General features: G+C 37.5%; 1 protein-coding gene and 1 pseudogene across 4 annotated transcripts in view; one reads left to right on the forward strand and one right to left on the reverse strand.

Annotated features, from left to right (window-relative positions):
• The window catches only part of RAD18 (RAD18 E3 ubiquitin protein ligase), a 120,023-nt gene that overhangs the window by 14,087 nt on the left and 81,520 nt on the right, over positions 1 to 24,416 (forward strand). For all 3 annotated transcript variants that reach the window (XR_013760832.1, XM_079122084.1, XM_079122085.1), the window contains 3 exons: positions 8,641 to 8,978; positions 11,109 to 11,208; positions 15,172 to 15,356. Coding sequence is in view for 2 of the 3 variants with exons in the window: in XM_079122084.1 (XP_078978210.1) it covers positions 8,641 to 8,978; positions 11,109 to 11,208; positions 15,172 to 15,356 (623 nt within the window). In the remaining variant the exon portion in view is untranslated. The remainder of the gene's footprint in view (positions 1 to 8,640; positions 8,979 to 11,108; positions 11,209 to 15,171; positions 15,357 to 24,416) is intronic.
• On the reverse strand, positions 5,101 to 8,419 carry LOC306650434 (asparagine synthetase [glutamine-hydrolyzing]-like; annotated as a pseudogene). Its single transcript has 2 exons — positions 8,384 to 8,419; positions 5,101 to 6,775 (listed from the first exon to the last, which is right to left on the reverse strand). The product of its transcript is annotated as an asparagine synthetase [glutamine-hydrolyzing]-like (transcript).

Consider the following 24,416-nt stretch of genomic DNA (forward strand, 5'->3'; position numbering starts at 1 on the left):
TAAATGTGTTACTGGGGATTGAACCCAGGGCCTTGTGTTTGCAAGGCAAGCACTCTACCAACTGAGCTATCTCCCCAGCCCTATTTTTCTATTGTTTCTTGAGTCACAGATAGTTGTTCAGAGAAAGAAACCACATGGAGGGAGAAATGTAGTGGACTATGCCTGAGTATTAGTGATCAAATTTGAGTATGCCTGCTAATAACTAGCTGGATGCCTTTGAGCAAGACATTAAATTCCTGGGGACTTTATGCATCTGTAAAAATGAATATGCTGATATATCTTTTAAGAGTCTTTCCAACTCTGAAAGTCCATAATTTGTCCAACAAATATTTGAGTGCCTGGAGTGCTATTAGGTGTTAAAATACTAGCTCACTTTGTAAGGATGATGACAATTAAGGGAAAATTACCAACTTACTTTAATGGAAAGCATCAATTTGGGAATTAATATTTTTCACTCAGCTCATTTAAAGTATATGAATTATAATATGTCTCCTGGTTTTAAATGCCATTTGTATGTTCATGGCTTCCAAATTTTTATCTGCAGCCAGATATAAATCCAATTGCTTACCAGACATCTCTCCTTAGAACTCTTAAGAACAACTGTTTAACATGTCCAAAGGGAACTCCTAATTCATGATACTGTCCTGCTCCCCATTCCAAACCTGCTGCTCTTCCTTATCTCATCAAACAGTAGTGCCATCCTTTAGCTACCCAGGCTAAAACTCTTGACAACTTTCTTTTGTACTACTTTTTTTTTTTATACACTGTTAAATAGACATAACTTTATTTAAAACATTTACTAATAATTTCCAATAGATCCATTTGAATAAATTATAATAGGAATTTCAAGATCAAACTTATTACTTATTAATATATGTCTTAATATTTTCCAGATACTTAAAACTAGTGAACTGAAGTTGTAAGGAAAAAATAAAGTCATCGCTATAAAGATAAGTAGGCCACTTGGTAAGGCAGAGTTGAGAGAGGTATTCCTTCCAAATGGAAATCTCTGTACACTGCAGAAGCTAAGTATAAGGTAAAGCAAATTTGTTGACAAGCAATTAGAAAAAGACTAGACCTAGTCTTCTAGTTTACATGCACATATAGTGTCATTTCACCATCTTTTAAAATGATTTACTCTTTCTTTTAATGACTCAAATAAGAACGGAAAAATTCTGTTTATTGTCTTCTCCTTAAATATTATCAATAAACCTTACTTGAAACAAATGAAAACTATAAAAGTAAAACTCAGGTCTGGGGTTGTGGCTTAGTGGTAAAAAAGCGCTCGCCTGGTGCGAGTGAGGCACCGGGTTCACTCCTCAGCACCACATAAAAATGAATAAAATAAAGGTATTGTGTCCATTTACAACTAAAATAATATTTTTTAAAAAAAGTAAAACCCAGTAAAATTATTCTATGCTTAATAAATATCTGATAAGAGTTCGGGCAAAATAGCCCTGGATGACGACCTCCCTGGCCAGGGGGAGGGTGGCATTCATGCTCCTTGTTGTCCTCCATGAGGGCTTCTACACCTATCCATCAGTTGTCTTGCTCAGTGCTGCATCCCTTCTCTGGTCATCTTGGGAAATTGATTTGGCAATGTGAACAGTAAACCTTCTTGAGACGTCCATGGGATTCCTCAGGATTATCTGGAAAAGTGGTTCCTTATACCATATCCTAGTCCTTATTCCAAGCAAGAACTTCTCAGGATGCATCTCCAGATTAATGCCAATTTGAAAGTCCAAAATTCTTTTTATCTAGGTTTTTCTTAAGCAGGTGAGTGTTTCCAGAATACAGAACATTTTCACTTGTTATTGTGACCATGGTTTTAGAAGTCTCAGTCCGTAGATGGTTGACTCCATTTACCTGGAGCCAAGGTTAGTTCATCATGGAAGAAGGGGATGGTGGTAGAAAACTGTTGTTAGTTCATGGCAGGATCCAGAAGCAGAGAAAGAGCTCTTTTGTACCACTTAATCTATTGATCCATTAGTAAATCCAGGTGGCTCCATCTTCACAAAATTTCCAAAATCTAACTGCTTTTTGGCTCCCTATCATTATCATCCAGAATCTGTTCTAAGCCAATGTCAGCCTACACGACTGTGGTAACTTCTTAATGGCCTTATTTCAGTTTTTGCCCTCTTACAGTCAGTCCTTCCTGAAGATAGCAGAGCAATCCATTAAAAAAAAAAAAAAAAAAAAAAAAGTCAGATCATGCTTAAAACCATCCAGTGGTGGCTCCCTGTGTTTGACAGCTGCCTTATTACAACAAAATGCCAGAGGCAGTTAACTTTATAAGGAGAAGAAAGTTTATTTTGACTTGCATTTCTGTTCCAGTCCAAGATTGGGGGCACACCTCATTGATTTAGGCCTCTAGCGAGAGCAGCATATCATAGTGGGGAATGCATGTTGGAACAGGTGCTCACAATCTCGAACTGGGAAACAGAGAGAGGACAGGAGACTTAGGGGGATAAATCTAGTTTCAGTTGTAAATTTGGAATCCATGAATGTGCAAATGGCATTTAAAACTAGGAGACATTTTGTAATTCATATACCTTAAAATGAGCTGGGTAGAAAGATAAAGATCCCTTTGAAGGCATATTTCTAATGACCTCTGATTAGGCCCAACCTCTTAAAGATCCACAGCACCCTGGGAGCCAAGCCTTTAATACATGGGTTTTAGGGGACCATTTAACATCCAAACTTAGCATTTTCTATCTCATTTGGAACAAAAGCTTAAGACCTCTGGTCCCTATGTAATCTTGCTTTCTTTTGCCCTTGTTTATTTGCTTCCAGGTTTTCTTGCTGCTTCTCAAACTGGTTAATTGTGCTCTGACCCTAGGCTTTGTGCTTTGTTATTCCTAGATGAAAGAATGTTTCCTCAGAGGACCAGGTGGTTTAGTCCTCCACTTTCTTTTTTGTTTCTTCTGGGACATCTCAATGGGGAATTCTGTGGCTTAGTTTTAGAGCAGTGCCTAGCATGTGCAAGGCCCTTTGTTCAATTCCCAACAGCACAAAAAAAGAAAGAAAGAAAAAAAATCAAGCTGGTCTCCTCATCCTTGGCTTCATTTAAAAAAAAATTAGGTTTTGGTTTGCTTGCTATTTATATTTCTCTGCCAAGAGTAGACAGTACTTGGATAAATAAAATTGAAATTTTAATTTTTTGCAGGGGGATAGTTTTATGGCAATTATGATACTATTTGCCTTGGTCTTCATTGACATATATTGAAGTAAGAGAGTCAATTAGTAGAATTAAATTTATCTGTCTTATGGAATAAAGTAAAAAAGAGTTATCTGTAAGATAAGGCACTTAGCTGAAAAGGCCCACCCCTGGGAAGTGTGCATGTGTTTCATCAGTGACAGTTTTCCTTTGTCATAATGGTCTCTTTAGTGCCAAATCTCAATAATGGAAGGAGAAGAGACTATTAATGGTTTGGGTTTTGTATTTTTTAAAATTTCTGTTTATTTTCAAAGACCTAGTCCTTAAATTTTTCTTTTAACCTTCTTCCCACTATAGCTATTGTTTTCTAACTTTAAAAAAAAAATTCAAATATACAAAAATAGGGAAAATAGTATAACGAACTCACGCTCTTTCCTGACTTGTACCTACCTTAAACATTTGTCAGTTAATGGTTAACTTGATTCTTCCATATATGTGTTCTTCACAACAGTCATAAGCTAGAAACAATCCAAAACCAGCAATAGGTAGATGAGCAAACAAATAGTGTATACAAAGGAATTATTCAGCAATTAAAAAAACAAAACAAAAAAAACCTCCAATGCACACAACATCAGGGACAAATAACAAAAACAGTATATGAAGTGAAAGAAAGGAGTACCATATGATTTTGTACCGTATGATTCCAGTACATGGAGTTTAAAAATAATCTGATGATAGAAACCTGTATGGTCACTGCCCACGGAAGTACAGAATAAGGGAAATTTCTGAAGAGACAGAAATGTTCTAAATCTTGACTGACTAATGTAGGACAGATCAGCCTGGACAACTGAGGAATTTCCAGGAAGCATTTTTATTTAAGCTCCAGCTGTCCAGAGGGGCTAATGCCTAAAAATCTTGGAACCCTAGGTCTGGAAATTCTTTGAAATTGATACCCAGTGGGGAGGGTTACAGGGTGGGTACTCTTTGTCCCATATTTTAGGTCAGAGGTTTTATAAGGTTTTATCAAGAAAAAACCAGCAGGGCTGGGAACATAGCTCAGTTGGTCGAGTGCTTGCCTCGTAAGCACAAGCCCTGGGTTCAATCCCCAGCACTGCAAAAAAGAAAGAAAATACAAACAATAACTTTTGTATAGTAAGCTCTCTTTTGACAGTCTATCACACCTTTTGTCTGCAAACCTAGCATTTACAAGAAAGAGGAAGCTTCAAACTACATTGAGCTTTCTACAGAAAGCCTGTTGAAATCCTGTTGACACTGTAAATTCTTGCTCAATTTCTCTTGAATGTCTCTTTTCTATTTTACTAGTCTCTTATTATTTATTTATTTATATTTGGTAGATGTAGATGGACATCATGCTTTTATTTCATTTGTTTATTTTTTTAATGTGGTGCTAAGAATTAAACCCAGTACTTTACATATGCTAGGCAAGCGCTCTACCACTGAGCTATTGCCCCAGCCCCACTAGTCTCTGTTATTAAACCCTTCCTTTGCATTTAATTGCTGTTCATTTCCTAAGCTTTTAGGTTAGAAGCTCAGACTCTTGATTCTAATTTATTAAAATTTTCCTTCTAGAGACCATTTTGGCAAACTCCTATGAAATGATTCAACTCACTGTTTTTTAATTTTCATTTTTATTTGATCAGTTGGGTAAATACCATGCTTCTATTTTTTTTCATTTTTTACTCTTTGTGCTTCAGTTTGGATATTTTCTGTTGACCTGTCTTCAAGTTTACTAATACCATCTTCTGCTGTCTCTTATTATATCCATCCAGTTTAGAATGCTGTTTTGTTTAAGTTATAAGACTTTTATTTTTTTCATGGCCAAGTAGGCCTGAGTGGTGACTCTCACTGCTCCCCTGTTTGTCACCAATACTCCTACACCCCAAGAAGAAACATTCACTTTTACTCTATAGCTTGGAGAGTGCCTACACTTTGGCAGCAACTTGTAATAACTCAGTGCAAGGGGAAGGGTCAGTGGCATTGACCCACTGGGCATCCAGAAATGGGCCAGCCAGTCAGCCCCACCTGGGTAGTGGTATTCAAAGATTTGATGGTAATAATAGCCTTCTGGAGTTTGAGGAGTATGGAAGGGGAATTTTTGGCTGCAGCTGCCATTCATTGCATCATCAATCTTGATGTTCAACATATTCCTGAAAATCTTAAACCAGGAATTCTTGACTGAGGTTATCCCATCACTGAAGGCCTCTTTGGGTTTCCAGAGAATCTCCTTAGTATCAGATTGGAGTCCTTAAGTGCTTCTCTCAGCAAATGTTTCTCTATCCCATTTTTTGGAATTCCCATTTCCGGTGGCAGAGCCAAGTAGTAGGAAGAAAAGTGATGATCCGAAAATGGGACTCTCAGTTCAAGGCTGAGGGCAGCAGTAGTCTGGTCTTCTCAGAGAACGTCAAACAAATAGAGTTCCTTCAGAAGCCTCTCACTCTCCTCCTTGGCCTTTTCAGGAGAAGGAGCCTTAAGGAAATAAATGTAACCCTGTGTAAGTTCATTAGATCCCTCTCCAGAAAAGATCACCATGCTGTATTCTTCCAAATATACTTGGAAATTAAATACTTACCTAGAGATACTTGAATTGTTGTAATTTCATAAGTTTCCAAGGAAAATATGACTTCACCCAGGGCCTGAATGCCCGCCCTCCTCAGAGTTAAAAGGACTTCGTGATGTTCACTTCCAGTATGATCTTTTTAACAGTCAGTAAATTGGGGCTGTCCTTTATGCCAATTGCAGATGTCTGGAAAGCATATTGTACTTGGGCCTCTTTTAGTTGCTTCAGCAGAGTGGCAGCAACCAAACTGCAGTCCAGGCCTCCTTATAAAAGGCAGCCAATATGTCTTGTCTGTCATCAAACGTTTCTTAACAGCATTGTCAAAAAGGATGAGGAGGTTCCTCTTCATGGCTTCTATCTCAAAACCTGGGAAGAGTTTCTCCACACTGTCATAGAGGACATGCAGAGGCGCATCCCTGAAGTGGTGATATTTAACCATTTCCACAGATGCAACTTGGCCATTTGGTTTTAAATCCAAAACTTCATAGTGTCCTGGAAGAAAAGGCTCCACTTTTTAAAAGGGAGCTATGTAGTGTTTCAGTGTAACAAGACCTTTAGCTTCTGAACACTTTGCAACCAGAAATCCATCTTCTGTCATGACTGACTCCATAGGTATCTCTTTCTAGGAACACTTTTTATTGGCAGTGTTCAGTAAAATAAAAAGCATACACCCCATCCAACATACAAATGGTTTTGCTCAATTCCTCCTTTGTCATACAGATGAAGGATTATCTCACCATCCACTTTTGTCTTGTTTTCAAATTCAAAATGTTATTGCAGTGCCTTGTGGTTATAGATTTCACCATTATGACAGAACTGCAAATCATGGTATTTCTTTAGTCCAGTTGGCTGCATTCCAAACAGTGGGTCAACCACTGCCAACCAGTGAAATCCAAAGCAGCAATTGGTATATCCATTGACATTCTCAAAACAAAATGCATCTGGACCCCTGTGTGCAGTCTTCATAGCACTTGGACACCGAACGAAAGGCAGTCATCACCTCCAGAGAGGGCCCAAATGCCACATATGGTGCAGCAAAGCTACAAACTTTCTGGCACTTGTAGACCCAGGATGCGAAACCAGGCTTATTTGGATTCACAGGTCCTTCTATTTTCATCTCACTGTGCGTAGGTGTCATGATACTGGCATTTCTCTTCTGGTATGTTCTATTAGTTTATCTTTTGGGCCTCAGTTTCCTTATCTTCTTACTATGGTAGGGTTGCCTCTACAGGTGGCAACCACTCCCTAAGGGCAGAGGACTTTTGCAAGCTTTGAAGAACTTCTTTCTGCTGTTATAGGTCAGAAATGAAGTACTGAGTACAGAGTACAAAGTACCAAGTCCAAAGTTCATGCACGTGTTCCTGCAGAAGGCTTTCTAGTATCACTATCTGGGTTTTCTGTTCTTTTCTGATTCACACATCAGCTTATACAGCACCTTTCTGTATATCTCATCTTGCCATATTTCCTTTCTTAACGCCAGAGAGAAACTGAGTAAAGAGAGTATGGGGAGAGGACAAGAGAAAAAAGGACAGGTTAAGAGCTGATGAGAGGCCAAAAGACTACTGCAGAGTTTGAGCCTGTTCCTCAGACAGAGGTCCCTCTGTTACCACCAGTCTCAGTTTTTCCTTCCTTTTGCCCTGTCCCTCTCCTCCCCAGCCCCCAAAACGGAAGCTAGTACAGAACCCAAGAGCAGAATCAGAAAGGTGAAATTGGTAGAGAAGATCTGCAAGAGGGCTGCAACTAAACCTATAGCTCCTGAAAGCTCCGACTTCCTAGACCCTTTCTCAGAATGTCAGGAGATATGCTATTTTGTAATAATAGAATGTTCACTGATTTTTTTAAATGGACTTAAAATTTTTTTCATAATGTACTTTTTTATTCATTTGTCTGTGTTTCTTTTTCTTTAATACATTTACCACAGTTCTTTTGAATGCTGCTTTTTGGATTGCCTCTGATCTACTTCTATTGAATGTTTTCTCTCTTCATTAGTGGCTATATTTTTCTTGTTTCTTCGCATGTCTAGTAGTTTTTAAATGTGTACTGAACATTGTTGACAAAATGTAGAAGTTACAGATTATCTTCCTTTGAAATATATTGAATTTTGTTAGGACAGCCAATTAAATTGCCAGCTCTTCACCTTTGTTCTGTCAAACTTGCTATAGTGTTCTGTTAGGTTGTTCTATTTAATTTTGTTTATATGTGTCCACTGTGGTCCATTTTCTTAAGGTGTGGTCTTTGTGGAATTTTGCCAGGATGTCCATGGTCTTCACAAGGGTCTCTCTGCTTTGGTTGTGCACAAACACTGACAATGTTGTAGAACTGACCTTTGAAATTTCAGTTTACTAGTGTTTACTTCCTACCAGGTGGTTTTCTTTAATTGTTCAATATTGAGATGTTCACAAATGGATGAGAATTTCTGAGCACATTTCTGGGTTTCCTTCTTATGGCTTATACATTCCAAGCACCCTGTTCTGTGTCCTATCCATCCTATTTGGATGAGCTTACCCAATTCCCAGAAAATGCTTCCAAGGGTAAAATCTTGGGGGAACATTGGATCACTTCATGTGTCTCTCTCAGAGATCACAGTTTTGTGTTGATTACACTCCAGTGCCTGCAAACAGATTTGTCCAGATTTTAAAGTTATTTACCATTGGATAGTAAGTCTTGCATAAGCTTTCCTCCATGACCAGAAATCTTACCATTTCCTTTTGTAGACATATTAACTACCTTTTAAGTTAGATTTTTTGCTTCATGTTTTATTCTAGAAGAAACTCTGGTTTGATTGTAATTATGGTGTAAGTTTCATATTTCAGAGAAGTAAGTGTTAATTGGGAAAACAGCTCCCGTAAATTTATTATATATAATTTGATATCTTAATTATCTGTTGTGTTTTTTGTATTTCCAGGAATCATCTGTTGCATTTCGCGTTAGAGTCACCACCCATATCTCCTGCTTCTTCCTCTTCTAAGAAGCTTGCTGTCAAAGTACATACTCCTGGAGGTTTCCAACATTCTTTAAAGCAGGGAAGCAGATTAATGGACAGTTTCTTGATCAGAGAAACTAGTGGTTCTACATTAGAATTGTCAATAAAAGAAAATGACAGCAAATTCAGCCCTCAGAAAGAGGCAAGCACTTCTATGGAGACCAAAGAGGCACGTTTTATGGGAAAGACAACTCTTGGCTCCTCAGATACTAATGGTCATGAGATACCCTCTACATCCACCTTGAAGCAAGTTTCTAAAGGTAGAAAATTATTTTTTTAATGTGCATTTTCTTACTTAATGAAAATATTCTCATTCATATGACATAAAGATAAATAGGCAACAATTTTTAGGGGGAAGGATTAGGATTAGATTTTCCCTTTCATAATCTCAAAATTGATGTAGTGGGTACTTTTTAAATATGTTTGTTTTTTCTTTCTCATATAGTAGAAATTGAGGCTGATTTCTTAAAGAAAAAAGAAAAAGAAACAAATAATTTAGTTCATACTTCAGCATCAAAAGTAACTTTGTTTCTCAGTTTTAAAGCCTTTCTCGCCCCCATCTAACATACTAGTTCCCATTTAATCTGTAAGAGCTGTTTTTATCCTCTTATACCACTGCTTGAGCACCTCCATGATATTTTGCCTGTCATTTAAAGCCTATGATGATTTGGTACCTACCCTGGCCATTCTACCTTATTTTTTACCTCTTCCTCTCAGAAACCCAACTCAAGCCAAACTGATCTCCTGCTCTTCCTCCAGTACAGCCAGGGTTTGGCAAACTGCAATTCCAAGGCCAAATCTGCCTTGTCACCTATTTCTGTAGATAAAGGTTTACTGGAATATAGCCATATCCATTTGTTTATGGATTGACTGTTTTCATGCTGCAGTAGCAGAGTTGCATACTGGTGACAGAGGCCATATGACCTAGAAAGCCCTAATTCTTTACTAAATGGCCTTTGCTTAAGAGTGTTTGGTGACCCCTGTTCTTACACCTTTTCAGACCGTTCAGATCCTAAACTATTCACTGATTAGGGTTAGACAACATCCATATCTCATGTCACTGAGAGCTACCACCCTTATTTTCCTACCTGTTTTGTGTACTGTTTGCTTCTCTGTTCATGAACATATCAGTTTTACCTTTTGTTATCTATGTTTTTTTCTTGCCAGTGTAGTTCAGAGCACCTTTTAGACAGAAACACTGTCTTATATCTTCATTAAACCTATGCCATCCACAGTGCAAGGCTGTTAGTGATTTTTAAAGTTAGGTTGAATTAATTTGTTAGTACTTATGTTTTACTTTTCTTAAGGGACTATAAATTCCTCTTAAATTTCCTAGTATGTTTTATCCTTAGTCTTTTTACCAATTGACTGTTCTTATTTTATTTTTTTAAGATTGATTGCTAACATTTTTGCTTCATAGAATGTTTTTTCCAAATGAAATCTTACATTGAACCATAACATAAAATAGATAAAGTGCCCATGCTCTGTTAAAAGTAAGGACAGAGGGTTTGGAAATTGTGCTGCTCTGCCACAATCCTCCCCTCCCTGCTTTAGTTCACTGCCTATTATCTGTAGTGGCCTTTCTAAGCCTTGAGATTCCTCTACAGATCCTTGCAACTCCATGAAACACCTTGAGACTTATTGCATTTCCTAATTTTATCACTACATATGGAATTATAAATGAGAAGTAAATTAACAACTTTGTAAACTTTGACAAATTTGAACAGTAGTTGATCTTATTTAGTAAACGCTTTAATCTAGCTGTACCTACCTGCTCAACTGCCCCAGGCCAGTTTATCTCCCACTAGTTGATATGATTGCTTCTGTGCTATCAAGGGATGCTCCTAAGCCTTGGGAAAATAGAAAATTAGTTTTATAGTTTGGCCATACTTTGGTAAAAAAGATTTAATGAAAGTTTTTCTTTTATTGGTACTGAGAATTGAACCTGAGGTACTTTACCACTGAACTACATCCCCAGTTTTTTTTTTTTTTTTCCTTTTTATTTCTTATTTTGAGACAGGATCTTGCAAAGTTGCTAAGACTGGCCTTGAACTTGAGATCCTTCTGCCTCAGCGTCCCCAGTTGCTGAATGATAGGCATGTGCCATTGTGCCTGGCAACCAGAGCGTTTTCTAATAAATCAATTTCCAGCCTATGTGCAGCATTGTAACTTCCCATGATGTAGTTCTTACCCACTAACCAGTCTGTTCTGCTGCTGTTGCCCTTTTGGGTCATTCTTTTTCTCTTTTGCTTTTCTAAGTTCATGTTAAGTTGGGATTATGGTTTTTTTTTTTTTTTTTTTTTAATCTTAATTGCTGAAAGATACTGGCTTATATATTTTTGCCCTTTCTACAAATAGTAAAGTCTCTGTTTCTCTTTTTAAAAATACAGTGGATTGTCCTGTTTGTGGGGTTAACATTCTAGAAAATCACATCAATAAACACTTAGACACCTGTTTATCAAGCGAAGAGAAGAAGGAAAGCCTCAGAAGGTAAGAAAGTTGAGCATAGCCCAAGCTGCTTTAGCTAGGTGCTTCTTGTGGTTCATAAACCTGAAGAAACAATTGAGTATTCATTTCATCCCTGTGACCAGTTGTATTCTCTCTCCCACCTTTGCCTTAAATTCTGTTGATCAAATCTCCCCCTCTTGTTCTTCCCTGAGCTTGCATTTTGCCAAATATAGTTAACTATATTGAATATGTAGCTACTGAATTTTTGACTTGAGAAATTAGTGACTTAGAATTCAATTCTTTTAAAATCTCTTTTCTTCTTAGACTTTTAGAACTCCACAAAATCCCATGATCAAAACGAGTAAGGCTAAACTCTGAATATGGAACACATGAAATCTTTTTTTTGGTCCTTAGGATGCTCAAAAGTTTTAGAAGTTTACATGAGTCCTTTTCAAAAAATTATTTTTTGACCAGGCATTTATGTACATATGTAAAAATGGCAAAAAAGAGTATGTGTAAAACATGCTGTCCTCGCCTCCAATTCACCGTAAGTCGGCAGCTCAGTATTTACACCCAACTACTATGCTATTCTGCCTCCTTTATACATCAAAGTAACAGTAATTTCTTAAACTAGTTCACTATTTTTACACATGAAAGTTACTCAGGAATGAAATTTTAATTTAAGTTAAATTATAGGGTATTAAGGAACCAGTGGCTGATGAAGATAATAAGGAAGCAGAAATTGCAAATTAGATAAGTCTGGTAATGAAGGGAATGAGAGCAATGAGGTGGTAGTTGAGGGAAAGAATGAATAGCAAGATCAAGGGACGATTTCATTTTTAAAAATAGAGGTTGTTTAAATCTTTAGTCTCTTTCCTTACACTGTCTCCAGGGAGAGAACAGATGATAAATGGAACAAAGTGGTAAGTACAAAAGATCAAGAGTCCAGTAATGAAGTTATCCTGAACCTTGTGCAAAGACTCTTTGGAAACTTTCAGGAGGAAAGGCAGAGAAAATAGGTGATAATTTAGTGAACTTTGGAAAGGGGGAAAGGATGCTGAAGAAATGAATGGTTGCTAGGAAGTAGGGATGAATAGAATGATGGGCTCTTACGTTTGATCTGTTTTGAAGAACTTGGAAAATTATTTTCCAAACACCACATTAATAAGGCAGAACCATTTTACTGCTTGTTATAATTGAACATAAAAAAGGTGTCACTTAATTTTCATGAATAGATTTGAAGTGAATGCAGGTTCTGGGGGAAAGTGTTATAATTTAACACTGGGTAACATAAAGCTTAGTGGTGTTTTGTTAATTTACAGTGGGGGGCAGATCTGGGACAATCTGTGTACATAGTGCGTAAGTTTGTTGGTGAGTATAAAATGGAGATCTTTAGGTTGCCCAGTTAGAAAGGATTTATGAGACTAGACAGTCCCAAGGATTGTTTCCTATAAGCCATGAGAGTTGGATGACCTCTTTTTCTCTTTGTGTTTCTTCCGACATATATATGGAGTATATAAGCTGAGTATTTTCTCCTTAAAGAGTAAGGAATCAACATTGATAATTTTGTTTGAATTCCTCTTTTTCTAGATGCATCTGTCATTTGCTTGTATTTAGCTGTGTCAGTTTATGCTATGATCAGCTTATCCATGTGTAGTTAAGTTCGAGTTCCAATAGTGGTTCCAGATCCTGCTCCACAGAATCCTAGAGTCCTGCCAGTTGATCTATAGTATAATTTAGAAGCATTGCATATTGTATTACCCTCTTAGTGTACTGAGGCTGCTTAAAGGCCTACCTTATAGATAACTGCTGGTTTTTGTCCTCATAACTGACATCTTGCAGAATTGGTCAGACACACTTATGGGAACATTCAGCTGCATCTGTCTTTACATCCCATCCTGGGGTCTGGTTGCTTAGAGGAATCTCTGTCTATTTTTCAGTCTCCTCCCCAACACCCAGGTCATCTCCTAGTTATGGATGACAACCTTAACCCATTCTATATAAAATCATCTCCTAGTTGATTCAAAGACTATACCTTTTCATGTCCTCAGATTCTGAGACCCTTAAATACATTACTCAGTTTTACCAAGTCATGGAAGAAATATTAATGTCATTTTCATGTTTGGGGAAACATTTATCAGGCTTTGTATTTTAAAATTATAGATAGAAATTGTTGATATCTGGTGGTACTTTTCATTGTAAATTCCAGTAAACAGTATGATTTATTATTAGAATTTCACAGTTATAAATTTAGCCATTTATCCTTGATAAAATAAGTGTTTTAGATAGGAATCAATGAATTATTTCTCCTTGTACGCTTGTTATAAATGCCTGTAAGATGATTCATCTGTTGCTACCTACTGTGATTTTATTTTGCTATAATTTTATCAATCCTATAGAGTCAAATTTGCTGTCATTATAAGAAGAGTTTTCAGAAAAAAATACTCTGTTGAGGGCTTACAGGTCTTTTTATAGTTAAGTAGTTATTTCTGGCTTTTAGATTTTGTGAATAGAGCATAAAATAAATGGTTTAGTAAGGAAATGGCACTATTGGTTCACAGAGACATGTATGATTGTTTTGTATTTTTTGACTGCAGTATTTCTGTAAGTGTGACCTTTTGCACCATTGCATCAGGTGTGCCCTGGGGAATCTTGCTGAAAGTATAGACTTTAGATTTCCATTTTGGACCTGAACCACATGGGTAGATGTTGTGAAAGGGATTGAGAATCTGCATTTTAACCAAGCCCTCCTTCAAGCCCTCAGGTGAATCTGAGGTATTCTGGAGGCACAGCTTGTATAAATTAGTTCTATGCAGACCCTTTGTAAACTCTTCCTTTTGGGATAAACCTTTTACTCTCAAGTTCCTATTAATTTTTACCTGAACTTTTTCTGATTTCATTTTGAAATGATTGCAGTTATAATGACCACCTCAAAAACATACTAAGTGCCTAATTGCCATCAAGCTAAACCAGGGGCTGTACTCAGGAAGCCATGCTATAATCAGATAAAATGGATTAAAACTCACTAAGGAGTTCCTGTTTATGAAGCTTTTCTGAAGTCATTGATATTTGCAGGTAGCTTGAATTATAGTCTATTTTAGGAAATAATGTTTTTTAACTTTTGGGGCAAAGAGTAGGAGAAGGTAATATAACATAACATTGCTTTGTTATACTTAAAATATTATCAGTGTATCAGTGTATTTTTTATGTAAATAGAATGAAAAATGAAAATCCAGGTGGTAATTTTCCTAATTCACTTCTTGTAAGGTCTTATGTGTTTATTGACATAAATACTTGACTTTGAAGAGGACAAAAACTTGTCATTTTTTTTATTCTTGTTTTCCTTTGTCTTCTTTGAAGATTATTGCTGTTTGACTTTCTGAATTTGTCTTTCAGTAGTGGTGATGAGCTGAGTAAAGTTGACAGTTGCCCTTTTATTTATCTAGTTCCTTTCAAAATGATTGCCTAGTATTTGAGTGGCATGTTTGCCTGTTGATCAGAACCTTTTCTAGAGAAGCTACACCCATAGCCTAACCCTCAGTAGTGTGTATATTATAATCATTTGACATAACTGATTTTTATAGGAACTTTGTATGGAAACCATGAATAAATTTTAGGAAAAGCATGCTTAAAAGAGAATTGATCAGGCCTACATGAGTGTGGTTCTAAGTGAAATTCCCATAACATTGAGTCCACAAGTCTTCCATGTAAGCCTTCTAAGTCTGCATCTTTAGGCCTGAACTCTTTGAAACCTAAGGCTTACTTCTGGAGTTGTCTAGACTTCTCTGCCTGAATGTTGCTGGCATCCTAGGGGCACCATTGTCAAACACAGTCAACTTTTCCACAAACAAGATCCTTCTTCTCTTTCCCTTATTATCTTAATGACTCTACTATTCTCCCAGTCATCCAGGTGTTGAGTCAGAAGATAAATTATTGTTTTAAATGAAAGCTTTTGATAATTCACAATAATCCTCAGAGATCATTTTTTTTTCTTTTCCTTTTCAGTTCTATTAACAAAAGGAAGCCGCTGCCCAAAACCGTGTATAACTTGCTCTCTGATCGTGATTTAAAGAAAAAACTAAAACAGCATGGATTGTCTGTTCAAGGAAATAAACAGCAGCTTATTAAAAGGCACCAAGAATTTGTACATATGTACAATGCCCAGTGTGATGCTTTGCATCCTAAATCAGGTAAAGTAATAATGAGTTATGCTTATCCTCTGGATAAAATATTTCTGGGTAGCTCAGAGATTAAAAACCATAGAGAAAAAATTTGAATAAGTAATAATAGATAATAGATAAGATATGCAAATTTATTCCCTCAAATGATATCTAGAGACTATTACAGTAAACCAACCTTCCTCTCAGCTTGTCTCCCAGTCCCCAAGTCCCCATTCTCAGAGGCCGCACTATTGCCAGTTTCTTAGGCACTTTTCAGATAGCATGGTGGTGAAGAATGGATCTAAAGATCCTGGGCTACTGTCCCCAGTTTTTCAACTCTGTGCCTGGGTGACTATGAGCAAATTACTTGCTATCTCTGTACCTCAGTTATAATACTACCTACCCCCTCCTGTGTGTCTCATCTTTTGGATATTCATTTGTATCTTTAAAATACCCTTTGTAGTAAACTGGTAAATGTGTTTCTCTGAGTTCTGTGAGCTGCTCTAGCAAATAATCAAACCTAAGGAGGTGTTACCACCCAAACCTGCCTACTTGCTGCTGAAAACCAATACTGGGGAGAGGAGAGTTGGTGGGAAGGGAATCAGGTTTATTCAAGAATGGCACCCTGAAAAGATGTGGGGAGCTATCATCTTCCAATGAGGCCCCCATGTTAGGGAACTCAGTTATGCAAAAGGGGTTTCTAGGGAAGGAAAAGAGGTACAGGAGAGAATGGGCAGGAAGACTGTGCATTCCAGGTGGACTCTTTGTCATCCATGGTGTGTGTCATTCTCTCCACCCCAGTCTGACTAAAATATTGCTATCCTGACCTCTGGGTCTAGTTCCTACAATTCTTTATGTAAACATATTACTTTTCTACAAGTTAGACCTCACAGCAAACCTACGCTTTTTGCTAGTTGATGCATAGGACTAAAGAGTAAGAAGAGGTATTAAACACTAGGATGTAATCTGAAGGTCACTAGATGTTCTGGGTTCTATAAATCTAAAGAAAGATTATTTAGCAATTAACCTTTTAATCACTTAGGTTTGGCTTTTCTTTAGAATTTAGGATGCTGAGCAAAGGGAAGGGAACCAAAACTATGTCTGCCAAGAACAACTGGCAGAGGGGCAGCATTATCACTGTCACAACTGGCCTGTGCAAACCCTTGTTAGTCAGAAACACTAGTAAACAACCTGTGGCTTCTGATTGGTATTGGAAGTACATGAGGGGCAGTCTTGTGGGACAGAGACCTCAACCTGTGGGATCTGATGCTCTGTCAAGGTAGATAATGAGGGAAACGAATTGAGCATACAGCTGGTGTGTTTTGAAGAATTGCTTGCTTGCATGATATGTGGGGAGAAATCGCCACACATCTTGTGTCAGAAGTGTTGTGGGTGTATAGTGGGGGAGGCTGAGTTTCTTTTTTCTGCAGGTATGTATACACACAAACATTTGTTTTGGTTTTGCTCATTACTCTAGATTACCATATGCATCTTTAACTTATTACAGTCTACCCTCAAATAATATACTATTTCATGCATAAGGTAAGGATCCTATAACTTCCATTTTTTTTACTTTTGTTATCATAGATTTTTCTTCTGTGTATGTTAAATACTCCTTGATACCTTTTGCTTTAAGCTGTCACTTTTCTTTTAAATAAAATAAAAAATAATTGGACATGGTGGCACATTTCTGTAATCCTGGCTACTTGGGAGCCTGAGTAAGGAGGATTGCAAGTTCAAGGCTAGCTTGGGCAACTTAGCACAACCTGTCTCAAAAAAAGAGATAAAAAGGTTTGGGGATGTAGTCAGTGGCAGAGCGTGTGAGTCCCTAGGTTCAGTCCTAGTCCTTTAAAAAAAAAGAAAACAAGACAACCTACACTTTTATCACTTCTAGCATTCTGCATTTCTTGGTGTAGATTTAGGTTTCCATCTGGTGTCATTTACTTTTCCCTGAAAAACTTAATCAGTATTTCCTGTAATATACATATATTGTTGAAACATATTCTCTCAGCTTCTGTTTGTCCGAAAAGATCTTAAGTCTGCATTCTTTAAAAAAAAAAAAAAACGACAACTGTGTGTACGTGAGTGTGTATGTCACAAATGCTCTACCACTATGCTACATCCCCAGCCCTTCTTTATTTTGAGATATGGTTTGGCTAAGTTGCCCTGGCTGGCCTTGAAGTTATGATGTGATCCTCATTCCTCAGCCTCTGGAGTAGCTGGGATCATAGGCATGTGCTTAAAAATTTGTTTTATTTGGAAATGATGTTAAAATTGTAGGAGAGCTGAAAGAGTATCATAAAGAACACATATATACCCTGTACACAAAATGTCCCATTTGCTCTGTGACTTACTGTTTCTCTTTTTCTCTGTGGGTATGTGCATATATTCATACATACACTTACCTTCTTAAACCTTCTGAGAATAAATTGTGTAACCTTGTTTCTTTACCTCTAAATACTTCATTGTGTATCTCTTTGGCGGGGGTAAATACTCTTCATTGCCACTGTACAGTATCAATTTCAGTGAATTTAGCTCTGCTGGAATACTCTATCATCTCTGTTCCAGTTGCTTTAGTGAAACCAATAATGGCCTTTATGGATTTTTTTTTCCCCCGGAAGGACATGATTCAGTTTTGGATCACATATTGCATTTAGTTATATTATCTTTTCAATCTCTTTCAGTTTGAAATAATTCCTTAGTCTTTCTTTGTCTTTCATGACATTGACCTTTTAAAAAAATATAGTCTTTGGTGTGTGTGTGTGTGTGTGTGTTTTGCTTAATATAGTGGTTCTCATTCTGACTTTGTCTGTTTCCTTGTAATTTTATTGAGGTTGTTCATTCATGGCCAGAAACTATGTTAAGTGAAGTTTTTTCCCTCAGAATATCACTTCGAGGGGTACTTGATACTTTCAAGCCCATTTTTGTGATATTAGTTTAATAACCAGGTCAGTGTCTCCATTGTGTATGTTGTTTCCCCCCACACTAATAAGAAATCTGTAGAGAGACATTTTGACACTAGATAACCATTCTCTACCTTATTAATGTTTCGCTTATATATTTAGTTTTCTGTAGTAACTTTTATCTGACCTCGTCTTTTCTGTGATCATGAAATGATTTCCCAGCTCCATTGCTCCCTTCACACTTGCTAGTTGGCACTGTAAGCACAAAAGGATGGAAAGCAGAGGGGAAGCAGACCTCAATGATTCAGAGAAGCCTTTATTCCTTTGCGGATATGGGCGCTATTGGGATCCATTTTCTGGATGGGGAATATGGCCCTCAGTTTTAGAGGGTATTTTGGTTTTATAGAGTACAGTGAGATAATCATTGGAAGCCATGTACATTCAGTTTTGACCATCAGGGGCTAGTTGTACAGGCTAAAACCTTAACTTAGGAAGGTGGTTGTGAAATGGTTGAAACTCATTGTTCTTACTCTGGATCCATTGTTTCCCAGAGTTTCAATATTTGCTGTGTCTTCATTTAGGGCTAATTTGCGATGGGGGAACGTCAAAGTTTTAGGCCCATTGTTATTAGGAAAGGGTGCGCTGGAATGTTTTAATGTTTGGCCATTTCCCTTTCCCTCCTCCCGAACCACACTGTCCCTCCGTTTTTCTTGGAGAGCTGTCTTTTAGGAATATTATTTTCCATAAGCTTTTAGGTGCTTGTCATGATTTTGAAAACAAGAGTCTCTCCTCTACCTTGTCCACTTGTAACCTTCATTTGTTACAGATATGGATCCACATATTTATAGCTTCTTACCATTCCATTCCTGGTTATTGTGGCATTTGTAGTTTTTTAGATTTGGTCAGTGGGAGGTCTTCATACTGATTTTCCTGTTCCTCATAACATGCATCCATTGCTTTTATTACCATTTCCTTATTTATGATATAGAAAAATATTACAGGTTAATCTTGTCTTTCCACATCCCATCCCTGGAATTATCCATTTCTCTGAGAAGCTCTGAGAAACCAAGATGTGGATACTAGCTATGTTTTTGGCTTGGGAATATGTGCATGTGTATGTATCTGTATTCATATGGATACATGGATACATACATAAATACACATGTGCACACATATGTAACGTATATGGATGCATGTAAATCCTTTTACACTTAAATGTTTTTAGAGATCATGAGAATATACCAAAACCTCTACTTTCAGTCCAGCCCTTCAGGATTCTTTACTTTTCTCTATTCTGTGTTTTCCTTTTTATCTAGTCAGAATCATCCCTCCTTCCAGTATCAACACTTTTTCTAATGTGTTCAGTTCTATAATACATCTAAAATTGTTTCAGAATTGCTTCATCAGTACTAGTACATCTCTACAATACAGACCTGTAGGAAAAGAATCAGGGTTTATTTTAGTTGTCTGTGCCCACCCTTGTGTGTCTGAGCCAGCCTCGTAAGCCCTGCCTCCGTGGCCTCCACTGAGTTTGATGCCTAATACTGTCTTAAGTTTCCTTTTATCTCCCTGAAGTGTGATTTTGTTATTTGTTTGATATACAATCAGCCTTTTTTGTTTTACTTTGCATCTAATTTTTGTTGTTACTGTTTCCTTCCCCCTTGAAATGATAAGATATAAACAACTTGAATGTAACTTTGAAACCACTGAAAAGATATTTTTACAGTGGACTCTCTACTGTTATAAAAGTATAACAGAGTTGCCGCATAGTTTTCTTTTTGAAGAGGGTTCCTAGCTGTTTGTTGGATCATTTTATGATGGTAGTTTTAACTCATTTGTTGGAGTTATCTTGGCAGATAATGAGTTATCCTGGTTCTAAGCTTGACAAGTTTTTAAAAATTTTATCCTGGAAATTTTGAGGGTTTTAGAATGAGACTTAGAACCTATTTGATTATTGTACATAGTAGAAAGTCACCTTGTTAGGGTTTAGCATATGGATCCTGGCCTGCTTGTTGGGCTGTGGTTATAATGACAGTTTAGTTTCCAGAGCCTGTGCAGTGTTATTCTGGGTCTTTGTTTAATTGCAATCTGGAGGCCACTTGGAAAACCTGGCATTCCGTACTGTGGTTTAGTTCTTAAACCTCTTGGCATATTGAATTTTAGATGTTTTTGCATGTGAATCAATCAGGGATGCATCTATGATTTCCAGTTCTCTTCTGCAGGTTCAGTCTCTTTGGTTTCCTTCCCTTCTTTGCTAGTTGAGGGGATGAAGATGCTTCATGCTACCACCAGGTCAGGGGTAGAAATCTCCATTCCTCACTAGGTTTTCACTGTCACTGTGTTAGTGGGGAAGGAAAGCTCACCCCAGGCCTCCTGCTACCTCTCTAAGCCCACACTCCCCACTTGTTCTGAGATGGTATTGCAGGGGGCAAGGAGTATCAGCAATGTTTAGCTTGGTAGGTCAGGTATTGTCAAAAAGATTTCTAGACATCTCCTTTCACGGATTTCTGCTTAGAGTAGTTTTTCCTTGGGACTTCTTTGTCAGTGCCTATTGTAGTTCCAGGTTCCTGGCTTCTCCACATCTTAGTGTGTGATATTTAGAAGATAAAACAAAAATGCAGGGAGCTCACTGCAACTTGTTCTCAAACTGAGATCCTCAGCAGTCCATCTTTGTACCTTTCAGCGTTTTCTTAAAATTGTTGTATTCAGGGTAGTTGTCCCTAGTGGGGAAGAATAGAGAGAAATGAGTCTAGTCCATCCTGTTTGGAATCTGGAGTTCTTTTTTATGTATTTCTAATTTCTGTCATGGGTGCACACACATTTAGGATTGTTGTACCTTCTTGGTGAATTGACTTGTTTATCACTTTAATTCCCCTTGTCATCCCTGATAACATTGATTGTTCTGAAGCCTCTTTGCTAATACAGCTACTCTTGTCTTCTTTTCATTAGTGTTTACATGATAACATCTCTGTCCATACTTCTATTTCTAATCTGTCTTTTTATTTAAAATAGGTTCTTTATGATTGCAGTTTGGTCTGTTCTTTTTAAAATCCCGTCTGACTGGCCTTTTATTGGGTTCTTTTAGACCATTCATGTTTAATGTAATTATTGATACAATTGACTTAAATTTAGCATCTTGCTAGATTTTTTTCTTCCATCTACTTTGGTCTTTTAATCTTTTTTTTAAAAACTCTTTTGGGTTAATTGAGCATTTCTTACTCCATTTTATTTTTATAGTTGGCTTAGTATTTTCTTTCTTTTTTCAAAAAATGTGATCTCTCTACAGTTTGCAGTATAAATCTTTAGTTACAATCTGCCTTCCTGCCTTCGAATAGCATACAGCTAGCTTTGTGTATGAAATGTTTTAACAGTGTATTGTCAGTTCTTAACTTTTTGTGCTTTTGCTGTCTTGAATTTACATTTACATATATTATTAAAATAATATACTGCTATCTTTTCCTAGCAAACAGACAGTTGTCTTTTAGGGTAGTTAAAAAGAAAAATGCACATTTCATATTTACCTTCATGATTATTGTTTCCAGTACTATTTGTTTCCTATAGAGGTCAGTTTCTGGTTCTTCTGCTTAGAGAACTTTCTTTAACATGTGTTGTAGTAGAGGGCTGCTAATAAATTCCTGTTTGTGGTTATCTCAGAAAGGTCCCCCCCCGTTTGACTTTTGAAAGATACCTTCATTGGTATAGAAATCTGAAGTAGTGTTGCCGAAAGCTCAGTGCTTGTCCCCGGTGCCAATTCAATAACGAGGACACAGGTTTGAGGAAAAGGAAAAAGAAGCTTTATTGCTTTGCTAGCAGAGGAGAAGCACAGGGGACTCCTGTCCCAGAGACTGATTCTGCCCATCGGGAGGAAAGCAGGGGATGGGGTTGCTTTTAAAGCTCTTCAAAGGCTACGTTCTAGGTGTGCCCTGACTGGGTGTCCTCTGGCAGATATCTCCTTCCTGTGGAGCACTGATAGCTCTGGGTAATCTTGTACCCTGCCCCCATGTTAGGGAGGGGGAGAGGGAGAAGAAGAGAAAAAGGAAGCGAGCTAACTCCAATGCAACTGAAAACAACCATGCAATTGATAAGGGAAACCCTGAGGAGCCTCAAGAGAGATGGTCCTACTCATTCTGGTGGCCAGTGATAGACTCCAGGTATCTGATTCCACCATGGTGTTGCCAGCCAGGTCTCCATTGGTCAGGGGCTGGCTCTGGACACGCTTCAACATCTCCATGCCTTGGGACTTACAGTAAGAATTCTGGCTCCCCACTCTCCAAATCATGGCCAGCAATCACTGTCTTGCTCTCTGTGGTCCAATGACAGTAACTCAAGTCTGGCCTGTTGCTGTGAACCACGACTCCAGCTGAATGAGGGTGTGGCTATGCAGCTCAGTGCAGTGAAGGTAGGTGTCTCCATGACCAAATATGTGCTTCTTTTGGTCTTCTTCGATGTAAAATACCAGTGGAGAATGAAAGTTTGCAGGCAAGGTCCACCACGCTTTCTTGCCAAGAGTGCTCATTTCCAAATGGTGCACTACTCTTACTTGATTCAGAGCAGGACAAGTCCAAGCAACTGACTGGAAAATGTGTTTTTTTTTTTTTTTTTTTTTTTGGTCAGTCCTTTTAAAATGTTACTGCATTGTTTCCTGAAATAGTTTCTGACTGGAGATGTGATGTAATTCTGGACATTTCTTTATGTTATATACTTTTCCCCCTCTGGCTTCAAGATTATATGTGGATGTGCATGTTTTGTTTTGTATTTGTTTTTATGTTTTATTTTGTATCAATGTTCTTTGACTTTCTTGCATTTGTAGTTTGGTGTCTTTCATTGTATTTGGCAAATTCTAGACATTAGTTCTTCAACTGTTTCTTTTCTTCTCTTTTTTTCTTTGGAATTTCTGTAACATCTGTTTTATTCTTTTGCTCTTGTCCCACAGCTTAGTTGCTTAGTTTTTTGTGGGTTTTCTCTCTTCAGATTGGATAATACCAGTCTCATTTCAAGTTCATCATTTTTTTCCTTAGGCATTTCAGATTATCCTGTCACTTTTTATTTTTCAATCTAGCATTTTTATTTTATTTTATAATTATTATTATCTTGGTGGTACAGGAGCTCTTAACCAGTGAACCACATCCCCAACTCTTTATTTTTATTTTGAGACAGAGTCTCATTAAATTCCTGGAGGCTGACTTTGAAATTGCTATCTTCTAGCCTCAGCTTCATGAGTCACTGGGATTATAGGCATGCACCACTGTGCCTATTTTATTCTTTCTTAAGGAAAGACTTTCTACTGATATACTTTCTACTGAAAGCCCCATTTGTTCATGTATGTTATTTATCTTTTTCACTAGATCTTTAGCATGTTATTAATAGTTATTTATATTCCATGTCTTATAGTTTTAATATCTAGGTGCAATCTGAGTTTGGCTTTCTTATTGCTGTTACAAGTCTTAGTTGAAAGCCAGACTTTAAATGTACTAATCTGAATACTGAAGTATTTATATCGTATTTGTGCCTAGAAGTAGATGTGGCTTTTCTTCTGGTGGGTCTTTATTCTTTAGGATTCTTCACATTTAGTCTGAAGTTGAACTTGGTTTGGGTTTTGTTGTTGCTATGGTTACCCTCAGTTCAACATAATTTTCACATTTCTTGAAAGCTCCCTTGTGTTTAGGTTGGTGGGTGAGTTTCAAAAAAAAATTTTTTAATGTGTTTAGTCTACCACTCATAACTGAGGTTTTCCCTATGATCCTGTATCTCATGTTCATTTCTTTCCCAATGGTGGGAGCTTGCTATTGCTTGTCTCTAGGAGTCTGTTCAGTCCTTGGCAGGAAGCAAGGGATCCTTTTCTGTTGTACTGATTCAGGCTATGTCTCAGGAGACCTTGATTCTTGTCCCGAGGGGTAAGGTTCTCAGTCGTTCTATTACCCCCACCCCCACCCCCGCCACCACCCCTAGTGGCAGCAGTCTTCTAGTTTGGGCCTGGGATGGGTTTTTTGACCCTTTTGCAGGGCCAGAGGTTTTTGTCTGTGGTTGTTTGCTTACTTTCCCCAACAGTAGTGGGAATTTACTTGTGTTCTGGGAACAACAGTTTTGCTGACCATTGGGTTAATGCTTTTATTTCTTGCATAAAGATCTGGTTGGGACTTCATCTCTCTCCTGCACTGGGGTCTCTTCTTTTGCATATGGAGGGAGA

This window comes from Sciurus vulgaris (assembly GCF_902686455.1).
Source record: "Sciurus vulgaris genome assembly, chromosome: 19".
Lineage (NCBI taxonomy): Eukaryota > Metazoa > Chordata > Mammalia > Rodentia > Sciuridae > Sciurus > Sciurus vulgaris.